The sequence below is a fragment of the Trichosurus vulpecula genome, chromosome 6, assembly GCF_011100635.1.
Source record: "Trichosurus vulpecula isolate mTriVul1 chromosome 6, mTriVul1.pri, whole genome shotgun sequence".
NCBI classification, from domain to species: Eukaryota; Metazoa; Chordata; class Mammalia; order Diprotodontia; family Phalangeridae; genus Trichosurus; species Trichosurus vulpecula.
In genome coordinates, this window is record NC_050578.1 from 115,946,645 (window position 1) to 115,966,333 (window position 19,689).

The window sequence follows — 19,689 nt, forward strand, 5'->3', positions numbered from 1 at the left end:
TACATCCTTACCAGCCTCTGTTAGACATATTCTGTCGTTGGTCAAGAGTCTATTATCCCTATATTAAGCCATGGTCTAAATTCCATTTTCAGACACTACCTTTTTAGCCAGCTGTTTGGTTCACTTCCCAGATCAATTTTTCTCTTCAGGATCTCTTGCCTTCAGTTGGCAACAGTAAGGAAAATACATTTGCCTCTATAATTTATAACAGGAGAGCCTCCCCCCACCAAAAAGAAAGGGATAAGAGGGAAATTGTGGCACATGATCGATATGAACTGATGGAGAGTAAAATAAGCAAAATAAAAAAAAACACGCAGTAGTTACAACAATGTAAAGAATACACCCCAAAAAAATATCAAAAGTAAATATAATGAAATTATAAAGACCAAGACCTCATAACCTTTGGTAATACTTTTTATTTCTCTTCTGAAATTATCATATTTGTCTGCATGAATCACCACAAGTGCAGAGATGTTTGTTTTCATATATATATATTGGGAGGTTCTCTTTTGCTGGATACATGTCCAGGGAATACAATAAACTTCTCAACTACAGTTATCAGGTCAACAAATAGCTTCCTCAGTACCCCTAAGCAAGGAATCACCTACTTCTTCTCTTCCTCCTCTGGCCATTATTCTATGTTCTTTCACCACATAACACTTCCACTCTCCCAGCTCCTAACAATGGTCAAGTCTCCCTTCTACTACCTCCCCTCCTTTTTTGCTTGCATTTAAGCTTAGATTACATATTACCTTTAGGAGCTTGTCTTTGTCCCTAACATCCTGGAGTGCAGATAAGTACTTATGAGGTATTTTCACCTTTTCCTCCAGAAAGGAGATCAGCCTACACTTGGAACACAGATAAAGACTCTCCATACTGATTGAGATTTTCAGGCTTGGTTAGTGGTTTGTTTTTTAAATGGCTTGTGGGTGTTCACACCTTATTACCTTATAATAACTTAATAACCCCATTCAGCTTCTTTTCCTTGGTCTCAAAAACAACTTCACAGCTACATTCCAGCTGTGTAGGTAAGGAAGCAGAAGCAGGAAAGCAATGGCAACAGCAATGTAGACAGAAAAGCACAAAAAAGGGAAACTGAATGCTTTCTAATGTGCCCAAGCCTGGCCTCAGAGAAGTGCTGAGAAAATGTGCTTCCCTCAACTATTTGTAGAACCAGGGAAATATGGGTAAGAAATACTGAATATGCTCTCAGATACTAATGAAACAGCAAATGGTTTTGCCAAACAATTTTTTTCCCCTCTTTCTTTTTGCAATTTTCCTTACACGGAATGATTCTCTGGATCAGGAAAGAGGAAGGGATATATTCACAAATGAAGGTAATATAAAAGCAACAGTAAAATTAACAAGCTCCACACATATCAAATGAACTTCCCTTCTGATGTGTAATTATCTAAAGTTGTTATTTGAGACCTGCTATTTAAATCCAACCAATAGGAAAAAAACTTTTATATGATCAAAATTTCAAACCAAACCTAGCATACTTTTCTGAGTCTGAAAATATTACTTCTCACCAAAATATTAAACCAAGTCCCAAAATAAAAAGTATTTTATGAAATGTGAAATAGTCTAGAAGATGCAAAATAATTTCTATATTCTGATGATTTCACGTGGTAAAAATAAAAGTAAAAAAGTAAGGGAGCAATAATTGAAGAGATCATTCTTAGCAAAGGTGAAGAATTTGAGGATTAATAGCAGTAACAGTCCATCAGATACAAGTAAAAACAAAAGCAGCATAAAAACTACAAAATTATTCTACCAAATAAATTAGATGTCAAAAGAAAATTCTGGATATCCAAATCTTTGACAGAAAATAACACTGGTCTAACCAATATAGTTTCACAACAACACTATTAATAAATTATAACCAAGGCCCACCTTAAATTGCAGGATGGTGACTGTTTCCTCTGACTGTCCCTAGCCAATGGGAAGGTAGACTGACGAAGTCACACAATGGCAGCAAAGAAGGCAGAGAATTACTAAATGAGGCAATATTCCTGAGTCAGATTTTCATAAATCTATATTACTGGATGGATAAAACATATTCATTCCCTAATTCTGCCAATTCTAAGTTTACATTCTGCTAAGTGAAGTGTGTTCTTGAATAGGAATAACTACTTACTATCTAAAAGTATATCACTTTAAGTTTATAACTGCAACATAAAACAGTATTGTCCCGATTTTTAAAAAAAATAAACTCACCTCCATGCTCTGCAAATTTGGGATTTGAGAGGATTTGTTTACAAAACTTCAATCCATTTCTGTATTGTTTGTGTTCATAGCATCTCTGTTAATAAAAACAATTAGAAAACCAGTTTAGCAATAATTGCAAAATACTCTTTTCAGTACAATATTAAGAGGTCACAGGAAATAGAGAGCCTTTCTTCAAGTCAGGAAAAAAGGGATTCAACTCTGCCACATTGTAACTATGTGACTGTGGGTGATTCACCTATTGTATCAGTGTGGCAGTAACTTTCTAAACTAAAAAGTTCTGACAAATGGCAGATCTTCATCACCAGAAGATGTTTCTACAACACTATGAGTTTCTAACATGTATAGAATTGCAAGTCATATCTCCAACGTCAACCTGGTCAACAAATATGAATACGTAAAATTGATCACTATAATTTTATAGAAATGCCACTCTCCAAAATCATGGGCTATATTTGAAATTAAAAACAATTAAGAACTTTAATAAAGGAGGATCTAAAACAGACTCACATAAATCATCAGTTTTTCTGTGTATTACCAATAAAACCCAAGAGGAAGAACTAGAAGCATCAATTAAATGCAAATAACTACAAAATGTATAAAATATGTGGGAGTCTATTTACCAAATACAAAATGCTAGATTTAAAGAAAAACAACTACTGTATTTTTAAAAATACAGACTCAGATAGATATTGATTGCTTGTAGCTATGCCATGAAAATATAAAAACACATCCAAATTAACTTACATATTCAGTGCCATACCAAACTACTAAATGGTTACTTTATAGAAATGGAGAAAAACTAATATAATTCATTTGGCAGTTCAAAATGTCAAGAATCTCAAGGGAAATCATGGGAAAAAAAAGTGGGAAGTGAGAAAGTCTAGCAGTACCAGAGAGATCAAACTATATTACAAAGCTGTAATTATCAAACTATGTGGTACTGATTAAAAAACAGAAAAGTTTATCAGTGGGACAGATTGAAATAAGAAACACCTAGAAACAAAGTAGTAAAGTATTCAGTAAACCTGAGGACTTCAATTATTGGGGTAAGGACTTAAAACTTAAAAACTATTGGGGAAACTGTAAAGCTGTCTAGAAGAAACTAGTTATAGAAGCAGTATTTCATTAACTACCACAACAGGTTTCAAATAGATACAGGATCTACATATAAAAGGTCATATCATAAATTAGAGGAGCAAGGTAAGTGGTACCTTCTACAACTACAGATGGTAGGATAGTTCCTGACTATAGAAGAGATAGAGATGATCGCAGGAAAAAAATTAGATAATTTTGGATACATAAAATTCAAGTTTTCATATGAACAAAATCAATTCAGTTTGAACTAGAAAGCAAACAATTAGCCAAGGGCAAAAATCTTTGCAGAAAATATCTCTGATAGATAAAGTTTCTAAAGAACTGATTCAAATACATAAAAGAACAAGAGTCATTCTCCACAAATGCCAAGAAGCAAACAAGTAATTCTCATAATGCTCTAAGACTCTACCTCATACCCATCAAAATGAAAAAGACAACAAAATAGGAAAATGTTAATTGTTGGAAGTGTGCACTCAAGAAACTTACATTTTTGAAGAGGAAATAATTTTGGGTATGTGAGAGAAAGGCATTAGGAAGTGGGGGGTATCCTTAAGCTACCAAATAATACAATATGATTGTAATAATGTTACTGTAACTCATGTGTATGAAAATATGTATAACAGCACTTTGTTACTGTGGCAAAGAACTGGGAAAAAAATGGGAAGTCCATCAACTGGGGAATGGCTGAACAAATTATCATATTTTAATACAATGGAATTGTACAATAAAAAATAAGAAAGGGAAGGGATTCAGAGAATCATGGAAAGTCTTGTATGAACTGATACAAAAAAATTAGTAGAACCAGAACAATTTATACAATAACTAAAACAGCTTTAGGGAAAACAATTTTGCACCAGTAAAGAACTCTGATCAATGTGATAACCAACCACAACAAAATCATGCTTCCCACCTCTTGAGGTGATAAGACTAAAAGTGCAAAATGAGATATATTTTCAGAAACAGTGAATATATTTATTTATTCTGCTTGAATGCAACTGTTTGTTACAGGAAAAGGTATGGGGGCAAATGTAGGAAGAAAGGAGGGAGGGAGACTATTAACGAAACAGTTTTAAAATGCAGAGGAGAGAGTTGGAAGAGCCGAGTGTTAGGAGTTTTAGAATTACCATGTTAAATGTGTTATACACACTAAAAAATCTAGCTGTTTAAAATAAAGAATCTCTTTTATACATAATTCTATATTTTTTCCTGTTCCTTGTATCTAGAAATGATCATATTTGTTGCTGTTTGCCAAGTTCATGAGATGTTTTATAATAATCAATAAAAACAAAACCAGACTACAAAGTTCATAAAGGGCAAGCATAGGTTAATTTGGTATCATGTTTCTCACGTAATCTTTTTTATTCTTCGTACCTTGAAATGTTCACGTTACTCATCCTATATTTGTAGTTGAGGGAAGGAATAAGTATATTAGTGGGTAGCAAAGAGAAGAACTAGGCTATTAATCAATGTGCCATGGGTGCAAAAAATTTAATGGTGTCAAAAAGCAAGGGAAGTTAATAATCAGCTCTTCATTGACTTGAGTGCTAGCTGGCTTGCCTGGTTTTGCAAAAACTTCCCTAAAACTTTGGCTTACTTCCAGGAAAAGTAGCAAAGATAAATTAGGAACTGTATACAAAAATTAACATCATCTAGAAGTTATATGCCAGAATGAAGTTATGTTAGAAAATCCCAATGAACACCAACATATTTGAAAAGCTTCCTTGAGTTGCTCTGTTGAGTGCTCTGTTAGAAATCACATTTCCTCTAGTCTCTTCCCATTCCATAGAACTGCCATGGCGATTTTCCTAAAGCATACATTTGACCCTATTACAAGACATCATGAATGGAAAATTGTCCAAATTTAGAACAAAAGGGGAAAATAAAGATTAAGAGAATCCAATGAGGAAAAGTTCTAGGAATGCTATAGCCAAAATGAAGAGCTTCCATATCAAAGAAAAAACTACTACAAATCACTAGAAAGAATTCAAGTATTAAAGAATGATACCTTTTACTATAAATGAGTGGAGATACTGAAATGCTGTTTTCCAAAAAGCAAAAGATATAAACTTATGTAAGAAATGGTGGGAGGAGTTTTGTTTCCACAGGATAGTGATAGCAGATTGTAAGTCAGGTAACTGGTTCTGACCAAAGCTATGATCTAGCAGAGACCAGGCTTCTGACCCAGTGAAAGGTTGGAAGCTTGTCCCCACGTTTAAGGAGCCATTTGAGAAGGATAGGCAGTCAGGGGGTTGCATCTGGCCAATGAAGAACCAGGTGGGAAATTTGAATTGGGAGTCAATAAAAGGACTGGCATTTGTCTGAGTCCTTATACTCACCTGTACTCTGTTCAGGGGATGTACCCATTTATTCAGAAAGAATAAATGTACACTATAATGAAAATCTTCCTGGCTTCCCGAATATTGTTTATTCCTAGACAGCGTGAGTGTATTTATAACAACTTACAACTAAGAATAACTTACCCTGCAATGCTGTGTATAATCTTACAGAGTTTGGGAAAAAAATGACCTTTTAATGGAATACAAAATTTCTTTCAAGCATTCCTGAAGACCAGTCTTGGCTCTTGTTTTTACAAGAGTCCAGAGAAACCTGTAAAGGCAAATTTATTCGAGCAATTGAAAGGGGCTGTATAATGACGAAGAGCCAATATTCTAATAGGAGGGGAATAAAAATCAAGTATCCCTTCAGCACTTTGATGTCTTCAAAAGGTACTGGGGGAGTTAAATAAGAAAAACAGAACTTGAAAGTGAATTGATTTTCTTCTAGGGATTTAAAAAGGGGAATGACCAGGAAGAGTAAAAAGGAATAAACTAGAGAAGAAAAGGAAAAAGTGAGGAAGGAGCTTATCTCACATAATCAGGTACCCAAGAAGTCTATAGAAAAAAAGGAGTGGGGGAGAAATGGGCACCACTTGAACCTCACTTTTATCTAAAACAGTCAAAGGAAGGTAGAATACAAACACATGCAGATTAGTGTAGAAATGCATTCAACTAAACAAGGAAACAGGAGGAAATTGGGAGAGTGAAGAGGGAGTAGCAAGACAGGGTAGAGTATAGAAAAGAATGGTAATGAGTAAGACGAGGGGGGTGGATTGAGGAGGGAATAAAAGTAAAGAAAAGGGGGGTTAAAAGCTATGATTAGACTTTGGGTATCTGGGTAAAAGAGAAGAGAAGTAGAGTAGAAGAAGCAGGTTGCATCAAGCATGAATCAGTTGTACTGAGTACAGTATTACTAGAGGCAAAGAAAAGAAAAAGTCTAAGAGAAAGTACAGGATGTATGGCAATACACAATTAAAACTGTGAAAGTGAATGGAATGAATTCACTCACAAAATGGAAGGAGAGATAAATAGATCAGAAAGCAGAGAACAGGCATGCCTCATTTTATTGTGCTTCACTTTACTATACTTCAGAGAGATTGCATTTTTTACAAACTGAAGATTTGTGGCAACCCTGCTTCGAGCATGCCTATCAACACCACATTTCCAACAGCATGTGCTCACATCATGTTTCTGTTATATTTCAGTAATTCTCAGAATATTTCAAACTTTTTCATTATTATTATGCCTGTTAATAGTGATCTGTGATCAATGATCTTTGATATTACTACTGTAATTGTTTTGGGGTGAGAAAGACTACATTCATATAAGATGGTAAACTTCATCAACAAATGCTGTATGTTCCGACTTCTCCAATTGGCCATTGCTGCATCTCTCTCCCTCTTCTTGAAACTCCCTATTCCCTGATAGGCAACAATATTGAAAGAATATTAGATAAATTTAGTTGATAAGGCAGCAGCAGGGTTTGAGAGGACCGATTCCAATTTTGAAAGACATTCTACTGTGGGTAAAACACTATCAAACAGCATCACACGCTACAGAGAAATCTTTCATAAAAGGAAGAATCAATCTGTGCAGCAAACTTCATTGTTGTCTTATTTTAGGAAACTGCTACAGCCACCCCAACCTTCAGCAACCACTACTTTGGATCAGTCAGCAGCCATCAACATTAAAGACCCTTTACCAGCAAAGATTATGACTTGCTGAAGGCAAAAAAAAAAAAAAAAGTAATTAGGGACATAGAAAGCTCATAAACACAAAAAATTAGAACTATTAAATCACATCCTTTACTAGCCATAAGGTAATAAAAATTGTATTTGATAAAAGGCCACTGAAGAAAGGATTAAAAATTAACTGGAAGCTAAATAACTTAATCCTAAAGAATTGATGGCTCTGGAGCTTGCATTATAATTATCTATATATACAGTATCTTATTCTACTACTAGGCTGTAAGATCCTGAAGGCAGGGACAGTTTTATTTTTTTCTTTATAGCCTGATTCCTCATCTTTAAATTGGGAATCACAATATTTGCATGACCTCACGGGGTTGTTGTGAGGGAAGCTATTTAACATACTTCAATGTACTTCAATGATCCATAATTTTGTCCATGTGAAGTCCCCTTCTTTGCCTCAGTTCACAATTTCCAAGAGTCTCTATGATGGAAAGAAAAACAGCATCATTTGGTGGTCAACATTTAGGAGGTAAGTTTCTCTAAACTTACCGAGACTGGTTTTCTGATAGCAGAGCCCATTCCTGGGTACAGACTCAAAAAGCTTCTCTGGTTTGGTAGGTTCCAATAGAACTTGTGCTCCACTAAGCACAGCTTTTAAGAACCAAGAATCACCTACAAAAACTATACAGCAAGGGGCAGCTAGGTGACACAGTGAATAAAGCACTGGTCCTGGAGTCAAAAAGACCTGAGTTCAAATCCAGCCTCATATATTTGACACACTTACTAGCTGTGTGACCTTAGGCAAGTCATTTAACCTTAACTGCCCTGCCTTCCGCCGTCCAAAAACAAAAACTATGCAGCATTGGAGTCCATCAATGGAGGAAGATATTTATAAATGTGAGTTATTACTAACCCTAGAATAGTGCTTTGCACGTGGCATGCACTGAATAAATGCTTGCTAAACTGAAATAAGAGTCAGGACAGAGGTACTAAAAACTGACTATGAGAAATGACTGCGGATAACAAGTAAGGCATCACAGAATTTCAGAGTTGGAGAGGATCTCAGAAACTATAAATACATATATAAATATAAAAACTACAAATAAATATGCTTTGCACCTCACTCCCAAAATTTAGGAAATGACCTTTAACATTCAAGGTTGTTTTAATAACTATCCCCTTCCCAATCTGAAAGGCCAACAATGAGTGGTATAAAATGGGTTTACATCTAAACAAGCGCATAGAAAAGTTTCATATTTTAAATAATAAAAAGGGAATTCTGCTCCTTGGTTTCTTCATCTTCTTTACTCAGCCAGCACAGTCTACCCCCAGTAGAAAATAGTATCAGATCAGGATACCTAGAAGAACTGGACTGGAACTAGAGATGCCAGTAAACTCACTCCACCCCAATGGTGTCATAAATACCCCTGCAGCAACTACAGTCATAAATACAACTGCAAAATTGGCAACTGCTTATTTATTCCTCTCCTACTCCCTAACCAAGGCAAGAAACATCGGTCTTCTCTCACCACATTATCAACCCTCACTCAATAGGTGGCAGAAATGACTTCTTCTGCACTTCAGTAGTATGCACTGAGATGAAATCATTAAGAATCTAAGGATTTATCAAGCTCTATCCTAAACCAAGATCTACTCAATGGTCCAAAATCATGTGCCCAACACCCCCAGAATTAAAAACTAGGCCTAGAGACTCCCTTGACAATATACTGTTCTTTCCATTTTGCCTTGCTGGGTACTATCCTTGGAAACCTTCATCTAAATAAACCAAAGTAGATCAACAATCGGAATAAATACTCACCTTACAAAAGAAATTCTGGGTAACTTGACCTTATACATAATGCCACATTCAACTCCAAATGTATACATATATTTGTATAAATATACATATTGATAACTATCTATATGGTTTTTTTAAAAGTAAAAGAGAATCAAAGGAGGTACTCTGCATAACTATACAAAGGTAAAGATTCTCAATTCTACAAAGGTCAAAAGTGATCATGGAAGATAAAATGGATAATTTCAAAATTTCATAAATTAAAAAACTTTTGCATGAAAAAAATGAATAACCCCATTTGAAGAGAAGCACTTAATTCTAAAAGAACCAAGTGCATCAATTCATGAAGTTGGTTTTTTTAAAAGACACTTGAAACTCAGAAAGACTTAGTATTTCTACTTCCTTACTTTTTCTATATCTTTATTATCAACATTCCTTACCATTCTAAAGATTTTTCAAACAAAATAAATAAATAAATGAAGCATGTAGTCCTACCTATAAGGACCAGATGCTGAAGAACGCATATACTTAAACATTTTATACTCTGTTGTAAGAGGAAATGTTCCTACGTTTACTTGTATTTGGTTGTTTCTTTGCCCAGTATTGGTCTTTTCCACTTGGAGTATAAATAGAATTTGTCAAACATTTATAAAACAGAGTGAAATAAAATTTTACCATCGCATGTGTTTTATTATTTTTTCTAGCTATTCAGATTTGCAGAATTTATAGTTAGGATATCACAACAATATAGGTTTGCTTGCATCTTCACTGATAAACTGTCCAAGAGATTCTTCTATGAACAAATTTTAGAATAAGAAATATCCCATCTGACTCACTGAATGGTAAATTTTCAGACAGTGAACTTAATAATGTAAATGTTATGACTGCAATGTGTGAAACAGAGCTCATCTGATTCCAACAACGATGAGTCCATTGGTGAAGTTCCTTATACAGCAGACAATCTAAAAGTCACTAGCAAGAAGGTTCTCAGACCCAAGTTTGTGACAAAAGAGATGAAGAGTCACAATGTCTGACAAGTAAAAATAGTTCTTCTTGGCAACAAGAGTTTAAGGTCACTTACAATAGCTAAACATTATTATCTGGTTCTATCTCATATAGCGAGTCAATGCTTATAAACATTCAGAAATGTAAAAAAGCAGGCGGCCAATGAGTGCTAACTGGCCTGTTACATTAGAAGAAACAGAAAAGTTAATTGTTTTTATTGTCACATTGTCCTAATTGTCATATCAACAGTGGAAGAAATCTATCCATAAAAAGTGTATGAAATAGCTCCTGGGACATGTCCTTTGTTCATTAAAATTGTATCACCTTGTCAATCCCTATAAGTAATGAAGTACTTTTGCTTTGACCTGAAAAATGAAGGCAAATAAAATCTATCTCAGCATAAATCTTGTCCAGCCTCTTCACTGTGGAATCCTTTTATTGAAATCTGTTCAGAAGGCATTTATACCTGATGCACATGTAATGGTTGATGAGCAACTGATGCCTCAAAAGGCATGATGTAAATATATTCAATATATGTCAAACAAACCAGACAAATCTGGCCTAAAAATTGGGGTTGGCAGAAAAACACTGAAAATACTTTTTCAATGCATTTCCTCACTTGGAAAAGACAATACTGAAAGCAACAATACAAGCATACATTCATTTGTACTGTTGAAATTCAATGAAACCACTACTCAACAAAGGCTACAAAGGATGGCAACTTTTTACATCCCCTTGATCTTTTGAGACTTGCAAAATAAAGGTGAAACATATTTGGGATTTTTAGTGAGAACTGTAGAGAATTGAAAACAAGCAGGCCACTGTATGAAATTCTAGTTTTGAAATTTACAGTGAAGGCAGTAAGGACACTGATTTCATTCCACTTAAATAGATTCAGGTTTGTACCTATTTATGAATATCTGCCATCCAGATGCTCAGATTCCAGCAGATAACAACCCCAAGCAAAAGCCAGATACTGCTCTATTTAAAATAACATAGGAGTAAGATGTTCTTGACCAAATCACAAAGGGTTACTTATCAAAAGCAGCAAGATGGCTTCTTCCCCCAACAATTTTATAGATGTGGCCCTCATCAAGAGCTAAATGTATTAAAAAGTTTGTAATCCTAACATTGGGGCAGCTAGGTGGGAGGCACAGTGAATAGTGACAGACCAACATCTTCCTGAGTTCAAATCTGACCTCAGAAAATTACTAGCTGTGTGACTCTGGGCAAGTCAGTTAAGCTTGTTTGCCTCAGTTTCCTCATCTGTAAAATGAGCTGGAGAAGGAAATGTCAAACTACTCCAGTATCTTCACCAAAAAAATCCGAAATGGGGTTACAAAGATTCAGACATGACTGAAACGACTGAACGATTCCATCATTAGCTAATGAGAATACATCCAAAAGATGAGTGAGGAGCTCGCCAAAGACTGTCCAAGTGGCAAACCAAAAGTTATAGGACCACAGATGTATAATTCATTTGCAAAAATCCTACTAATAGCAAATGTGTGACAAAAGGTATGCAAAATAGGATTCCTAAACAAGTGATCTCAAGGAAATATACTTGATAAAATATTTTTTCTCCAATCTATACAAGCCACTTTAAACACAAATAATTAGAAAGAGATACCATAATTTTATTGTGAAATAAAAATTTTCATTCTACTATCTCATTTTTTTTCTTCACCATCTCCTTTGGTGTATCTGCTTCCAGATCACATTCTCTGTATCCTGGTTCTGTCCTGGACCCTCTTCTCTTTTTCCTATATACTAATTCACTTGATGATCTCATCAGCTCTCATGGATTTAATTATCATCTGTATGCTGATGATTCTCAAATTACCTCTCTGTGGACCCCCAAATCTCACAATCTCCAATTGCCTTTCAAATATCTCAAACTGGATGTCCAGTAGACATCCTAAACTCAACATATCCAAAACTGTACTCATTATCTTTCCCCAAACCTTCCCCTACTGCTATGTTCACTGTTATCATAAAGAGCAACACCATCTTCCCAGTCTCTCAGGCTCACAACCTAGGAGTCACCCTGGATTCCTCATTATCTCTTACCCACCCCTATTCAAGCTGTTGCCAAGGCCTGTTGAACTTACCTTTGCAACAGTTCTCAAAAACATCCCCTTCTCTCCTTTGACACTACCACTACTCTGGTGCAGGTCCTCATCACTTCACACCTTGATTACTGCAACAACTGCTGGTAAGTCTGCCTGTCTTAAGTCTCTACCCACTCCACTCCATTCAGCCAGCAAAGTGATTCTCCTAAAGCACAGGTCCCATCAAATCACTGCCAAGTCACCACCCTACTCAATGAAGTCCAGTGGCTCCCTATTACCTCCAGGACCAAATACAATATCCTGTCTGGTATTCAAAGCCCTTCATAACAAGCCTCCATCCCTTCCCCCACTCCAGTCTTCTCCCACCATTTCCCCCAAGATGTATTCTTTGATCCAGTGACACTGGCCTCCCTGCTCTGGGCATTTTCTCTAGCTACATCCCATGCAATTGCTTTCCTTCCTCATCTTCACCCCCTAGTTTCCCTGGCTTCAATTCCCAATTAAAATCTCATCTTCTACGGAAGTCTTTCCTAACCCTTCTTAATTCTTGTGCCTTCCTTTTCTTAACTAGTTCCTATTTATACTGTACATAATTTGTTAGTACACATTTGCTTGTTGAGTCTTTCACCTCTTTTTGTATTCCCAAATCCCAGTGCCTGGCACAAAAGGTAAGTGCTTAATAAATATTTAGTAACTGACTTTATGGATCTAAAAAAGTGTAGTGTGTCAGGTTAAGTAGCACAGGCCTTGGAGGTTTTCTTAAATTCCAGTCCTTCTAGTGTTAACTGAGGGAGAAATAGCTCCACAACAAATTCTCTTATAAAGGCCTAACATCCAAAATATTTTCTTTCTCTCTCTCTCTCTCTCTCTCTCTCTCTCTCTCTCTCTCTCTCTCTCTCTCTCTGGAGGGGGGAAGGCAAGGCAATTGCGGTTAAGTGACTTGCCAAAGAGTTGGTTTTGTTTTTTTTTTTTTGGTCCTGTTTCTTCTTTCACATGATTCACTTCATTGATCACAGTTCTTCTCCATAACTTGACTAGTGTGTAAATTAATTCAATGCGAAGTTATACGTGGAAGCTATATGGGATTCCATGCCGTCTTGGGGAGGGAGGGGGGAAGGGAGGGAGGAAAATCTGGAACTCAAAATTATGTGGAACCAAATGTTGTAAACTAAAAATTAAAAAAAAAAAAATAAATTAAATAAAAAGTGACTTGCCAAAGGTCACACAGCTAGTAAATGTGTCAAATGTCTGAGGTCACATTTGAACTCAGGTCCTCCTGACTCCAGCACTCGAGCTCTACTCACTGCGCCACCTAGCTGCCCCTAATATTCAAAATAAACAGGGAGCACAGGGAGGAGGAAAGGTGACAGAGTAGCAGGAAGCAATACAATGAGGTCTCTGCCAAAAAAGACCTAGAACATGTTACAGACCAAATCCTTCTGGGGAAATTTTTTAAAGAGAAGGGGAGCCAGGGAGGTGAGGGATAGAAAAGAAAAAATGTTACAGTGAGTCAATTTTCAATCCCAGATCAACATCAGGAAATAGAAATGGCTGCAAATACTAGGGATGGGATGGGGCAGGAGCATGGTGACAAGGAACACTAGCCTTCAGGGCAAATAGAGGGCTTAGACCTATACAGGGGTACCCCAGACCCAAAGCAAAGCACCACAACAGAAATAGGTGCTATCAGTTTTGTCACTCACAAATCCAGGGCTAAATGAGAAGGAAAACTGCAGACCAGGGCTGGGTTCTAGAGTAGAGAACAGTGGAAGGCCCTGGGCAGTGTACTGAAGAATAAGTTCAGAAGCAAGCAGCAGCAGTGTGGCTCAGATCCCAGGATCTCAGTGGCACTTTCTAGTCTGGTCTGAAGCCTAAAAAGGAACATCAAAGGCAAGATTCCCAAACTAAAGAGAAACTTATAGTTCTGTCACTCTAAAACATCAAAACTTCCAACCTGGCTGAAAGCAGCTGAGTCCAGCAACAGTTAGTATTGATCAAACTCAAATCCAGGACAAGAGCTTGCAAAGTTCAGAATGGGGGGAAGCAATCAGACTTTGCCCTGGATTAGACCCCAGTAGACAACACAACACTTCAGATAATTAGTAAAAGGATCAACTAAGACATTCCTATGAAAAATGCATTGAGCCCAGGCCTAACATGAAGTCAAAAATCATGAAGTAGACCGAAGAATGAGAAGAAAAAGGAAGGAAGGAAGGAGAATCCCACCACAAAAAGCTATTGTGGTGGCAGGGATACATTGAAGACACAAACTCAGGAGAATGATTGCAAAATATCTATAAGCAAAGCCTCAAAGAAAAACATAACTGAGGCACGAATTCAAATAGAATTCCTAGAAGGGATGAAATAAGTTTCATATTTTTTGTGCATTAAAAATGCTTTTTTTAAATAAATGAAATGAGAATGCAAGAGAGAAAAATTGGAAAAGAAATGAGAACTATGGAAGAAAAGAATTAGAAAGGGAATTAACAGCTTAGCATAAGAAGTTCAAAACCATGCCCAATCAATAAACTTCCTGGAAATCTGAATGGACCAGAGAGAAGCCAATGACTCCAAGAGACAAGAAATACTCAAACAAAATCAAAAGGCCGAAAAAATAGAAGAAACTATAAGATATTTAATAGCAAGAAACAACTGATCTAGAAAACAGATCGAGGAAAAAAGAAATGTAAAAATCATTGGACAATCTGAACAGCATTACCAAGAAAAATCTAGATTTTGTATTTCAAGACATCTTAAAAGAAAATTGCTCATAATCTTAGAACCAAAGAGCAAATTGAAAATGGGAAGTAACCATCAGTTACCTCTTGAAAGAAACCTCGAAATGAAAAGTTGCAAGGAGGGCTTAGAATATGATATTTCGGAGATTAAAGGAGCTAGGATTAAAACCAAGAATCATCTAACCAGCAAAACTGAATAATAATCCTATGGGGGGAAATGGACATTCAATGAAATAGAGGGGTTTCAAGCATTCTTGATGAAAAGACCAGAGCTAAACAGAAAATCAGACTTCCAAAACAAGACTCAAGAAAAGCACAAAAAGGTAAACAGGAAAGTGAAATCATAAGGGACTTATTAAAGTTGAACTCTTTACATTCCTACATGGAAAGATGATATTTGTAAGTCATGAGACCTTTCTCACTATTAAGGTAGCTGGAGGGAATATACACACACACACACACATACACACACATACACATACACACATACATATACGTGTGTATATGTATGTATATCTATGTGTATACGTATAGACAGAAGGCACAGGGTGAGTTGCATACAAAAGGATGATACCTAAAAAATAAAATTAAGGGGTGAAAGAGGAATGTACTGGGAGAAGGAGAAAAGGAGAGGTAGATTTGGGTAAATTATCTCACATAAAAGAGGCAAGATAAAACTTTTACAGTGGAGGGGATGAGGGGGGAGGTGAGGAGGGAGTGAACCTTAGTCTCAATGGATTTGGCTTAAGGAGGGAATAACATACACACTCAATTGGGTATGGAAATCTATCTTACCCTACAGGAAAGTGGGGGGGGGGATAAAAAAGATGGGGTGGTAATAGAAGGGAGGGTAGACTGGGAGAGAGGTAGTCAGAAGCAAACACTTTTGAGGAGGGATTGGGTGAAAGGAGAGAATAGAATAAATGGGGGAAGGATAGGATAGAGGGAAACATAGTTAGTCTTTCACAGCATGACTATTATGGAAGTGTTTTGCATGACTACACATGTATAATCTATATTGAATGGCTTGCCTTCTCAATGAGGGTGCGTGGGGAGAGATGAAGGGAGAGAATTTGAAGTTTTAACAACGAATGTTAAAAACTGTTTTTTCATGCAACTGGGAAATAAGATACACAAGCAAAAGGGTATAGAAATCTATCTTACCCTACAGGAAAATAGAAGGGAAGGGGATAAGAGAAGGGGTGAGGTTGGGGGGGGGGGGGGCGGTGGTGATAGAAGGGAGGGTAGATTGGGGGAAAGAGTAATCAGAATGCATGCTGACATGGGGTGGGGGAAGGGGAGAGATGGGGAGAAAATTTAGAACTCAAAATCTTGTGGAAGTTAATCTTGAAAACTAAAAATAAATTAATAAAAAGATTAAAAAGATTACAACTTCCTAAATAAAATAAAATGCAAAAAAATGTCAATCAAAAGAAAAGAAAGAAAAGTTTGGGGTACATTATAACCAAAATTCAAACATTCCAGGTCAAAGAAAAATAACGTAAGCAGTCAGAAAGAAAGAATTTAGGTACCAAGGAGCCACAATCAGCTATCACTCTAAAGAAGAAGAAAGCATGAAATAAAATATTCCAAATCTAGCAGCTACCACTCTAAAGGAAAAGAAAGCATGGAATAAAATATTCCAAAAGGCAAAGGATGTAGCCTTACAACCAAGAATAACTTAACCAGCAAAAGAGAACATAATCCTACAAGGGGAAAAATGGATCTTTCATGAAATTGATGACTTCTAAATACTCCTAATGAAAAGATCAAAGATGTGTAGAAATCCCCATGTTTAAACAAAAGCATTAAAAGAAACAAAAAAAATAAACAGCAAGGACTAAATAAAGACAAACTGCTTACATTTTAATTTGGAGAAATGATACTTGTGTCCCCTCTGAACCTCATCATCATTAGGGGTCACATAGGGAGCCTAATTAGACAAGGCCTGGGAATAGCTCTGTTATGTCTTGATGATCTTAAGAATGGAAAGAGAAGAGGAATACATTTGTAGGAGAGGGGTAAGCTGGGGGGAGGTTAGGGAAAATTATGTCACATAACCTGAGCACACCAAAGACATGTATATAAACAAGGAGGAAAATAAACACATACACACACACACACACTCACACACAGGGGTACAGAAATACACTACATCCAACCCAACTTGGAAATCAGAGTGAAAGGAGAGAAGAGGGAAGAAGGAAGGGGAGAGAGTAGATTAAGGGAGGGATCAGTCCTAAACAAAACAAACTTTTAAAGATTACAATAATATTTCTAGCTCTTTTTGAGGTGGCAAAAAATGTAAATCTGGGGGAATGCCCATAAACTGCAAAATGATTCAACAAGTTATGACATATAAAATGTGATAGAATACTATTGTATTGTAAGAAATATCTTAGAGGATAGCTTTGGAGAAACCTAGGAAGACTTGTATAAACTGATGCAGAGTGAAGTGGACAGAGCCAAGTGAATAATTCATACAATGATAACAATATGGTCAAGAGTCAAGACAAACAACTCTGAAAAACTTTGTAACTCTAATTAGTGTAGTGATCTACCAAGATTCCAAAGGTCTAATAATGAAACAAGCTATCCACCTTCTGATAAGAGTGCAGAATAAGACTGTTTTTGGAGATGTGGAAAACGTGGGAATTTGTTTTGCTTTACTATATATGTTCGTAATGAGAATTTTGTTCTTTCATTCTCAATTTGGGGGACAGGGAGTGTTAGAGTTGAAGGGAAAGAGTGTAGATTTATGCTGTTTGGAAAAAAAAAAAAAAAAAAAGCATTCATCCCCAAAAACAGAATAGGATGGCAAAATGGATTAGAAAACAGAATCCAATGTTATTTACAAGAAACACACTTGAAACATTAAGATTCTCACTGTTAAAATAAGGAGCTAGAGCAAAATCTATTTTACTTCAGCTGAAATTAAGAAAAAAGGCAAAGGGAAGAAGATTTCAGACAAGGTAACTGCAAAAATAGGCTTAACTAAAAGAGATAAATGGGGAAAATAAATTGTGCTAAAAAGTACTACAGATAATAAATTAATAGCAATATAAAACATATATGCGCACCAAATGGCTTAGGATCTAAATACCTAAAGAAAAAGTTGAATGAAAAACAGATGGTAAAACTATGGTTGGGAACTTCAATGTACCCCTTTCAGACTCAGATAAATCTAAGCAAAAAAAGGTAAGGATCTGAATGGTAGAAAGTTATATATGATAGATGTGGTTACTATTGAACAAAAATAGAAAAAGAGGATGCGTATTTCTTGGCTACACATGTGTGATGCCAATCAGCGATTAAAGATCTTTCCCACCCATTCAACAGGCCTCAGGTGGGGCCAAGGCAGGGAGGCTTGATTAGAGGCAGGTGCACACCTTTGTGGTGCCAATCAATGACCTCAGGTGGGGCCAATTAAGGGAAGCTAGATTGAAGTTTGTTTGTAGACAGGCCTTTACTGACTAGGCACTAAGCCTCAGGCCCACATCCTTTTGTTGATTGGGCATTAAGCCTTCAGGCCCTAAAAAGAGTATATACACCCAGAACGTAGCCACTGAGAACTGAGAATTCACAAGTCAGAAGGGAGAATTCAGAATCCAGCCCAAGGAGGAGGAATAAGAACAACAGAGCTGCAGAAAGAGTGTGGATAAGAGAGTGGAGTGAAAACCAGGGAGCTTCAGAGTCCAGAGAGCTGAGGAGGGAGAGAAGGCAGGCAAGCCAGACAGGATTCATAAGTGTTTACAGGGAGACCCTAGCAGGAAGGAAGGTTACAGGATGACTTGGTTCCTTGCTATAATACGGTGTTATAATTTCCTTGTACGTACACTGAGGTGAGCTTACTGGTTTTGGAATATAATTACTGCTATGTTGAAATGGATTTATTGGTCTTAGAATGTGATCCTCTGGTGTCTAAATAAATATTATACTTCCTCTGCCTTCTACCTAGAGAATTTTTCCATACTTTGCGATTCTGAACAATACAGGAAAGTTCATGGTCATCCTAGAAGTCATGAATCTTGCCTTACTGATACAAAATGGCAACTTACAAAAATTGATCATGTATTAAAACAAAAACCTCACAAATATAGAAAAGCAGAAATATTAAACATGTTTTTATGAATCAAAATGCAACAAAAGTCATATTCCATAAAGGGCTGCTGAAGATTAACTGGAGGCTAAATAACTTAATCCTAAAAGTAAAAAGGTAGATCCAAGAACAAATCACAGAAAAACAAATGGATAATTTCATTAAAGATAATGGCAACAATAAGACAAAGTATCAAATTTTGCGGATGCAGACAAAGTAGTACTTAGAAGAAAATATCTTTAAACATTTTCATCAATAAAAGAAAGAAGAGACCAAAGAAATGGGGATGCCACTAAAAAAAAAAATTCGTAAATACCATTTAAACTCAAAAGCAGAAATCCTGATATATCAAAGAACAGATGAAGAAAACTGGAAACAAAAATAACACCAAATTAACAGATAAAATAAGGAGTTATGATGGGGTAAGGATGAGGAGCAAATTAAAAAAACAAAAAAAATAGTAAACTATGAAAAAGACAAACTGATAACAAATGAAGAATAAAGGAATTTTAAGAAACTATTTTGCCCAATTATATTACAATAAAACTAACAATATAAATAAAATGGATGGATATTTACAAAAATATAAAATGCTCAGATAAACAGGACATAGAGTGGGCTTAAAT

At 36.1% G+C, this 19,689-nt stretch overlaps 1 protein-coding gene across 2 annotated transcripts in view; it reads right to left on the minus strand.

Annotated features, from left to right (window-relative positions):
* Positions 1-19,689, minus strand: part of NAA15 (N-alpha-acetyltransferase 15, NatA auxiliary subunit) — a 94,012-nt gene that overhangs the window by 55,399 nt on the left and 18,924 nt on the right. For both annotated transcript variants that reach the window (XM_036762841.1, XM_036762840.1), the window contains exon 2: positions 2,221-2,305. In XM_036762841.1, coding sequence (XP_036618736.1) covers positions 2,221-2,305 — 85 coding nt within the window. The remainder of the gene's footprint in view (positions 1-2,220; positions 2,306-19,689) is intronic.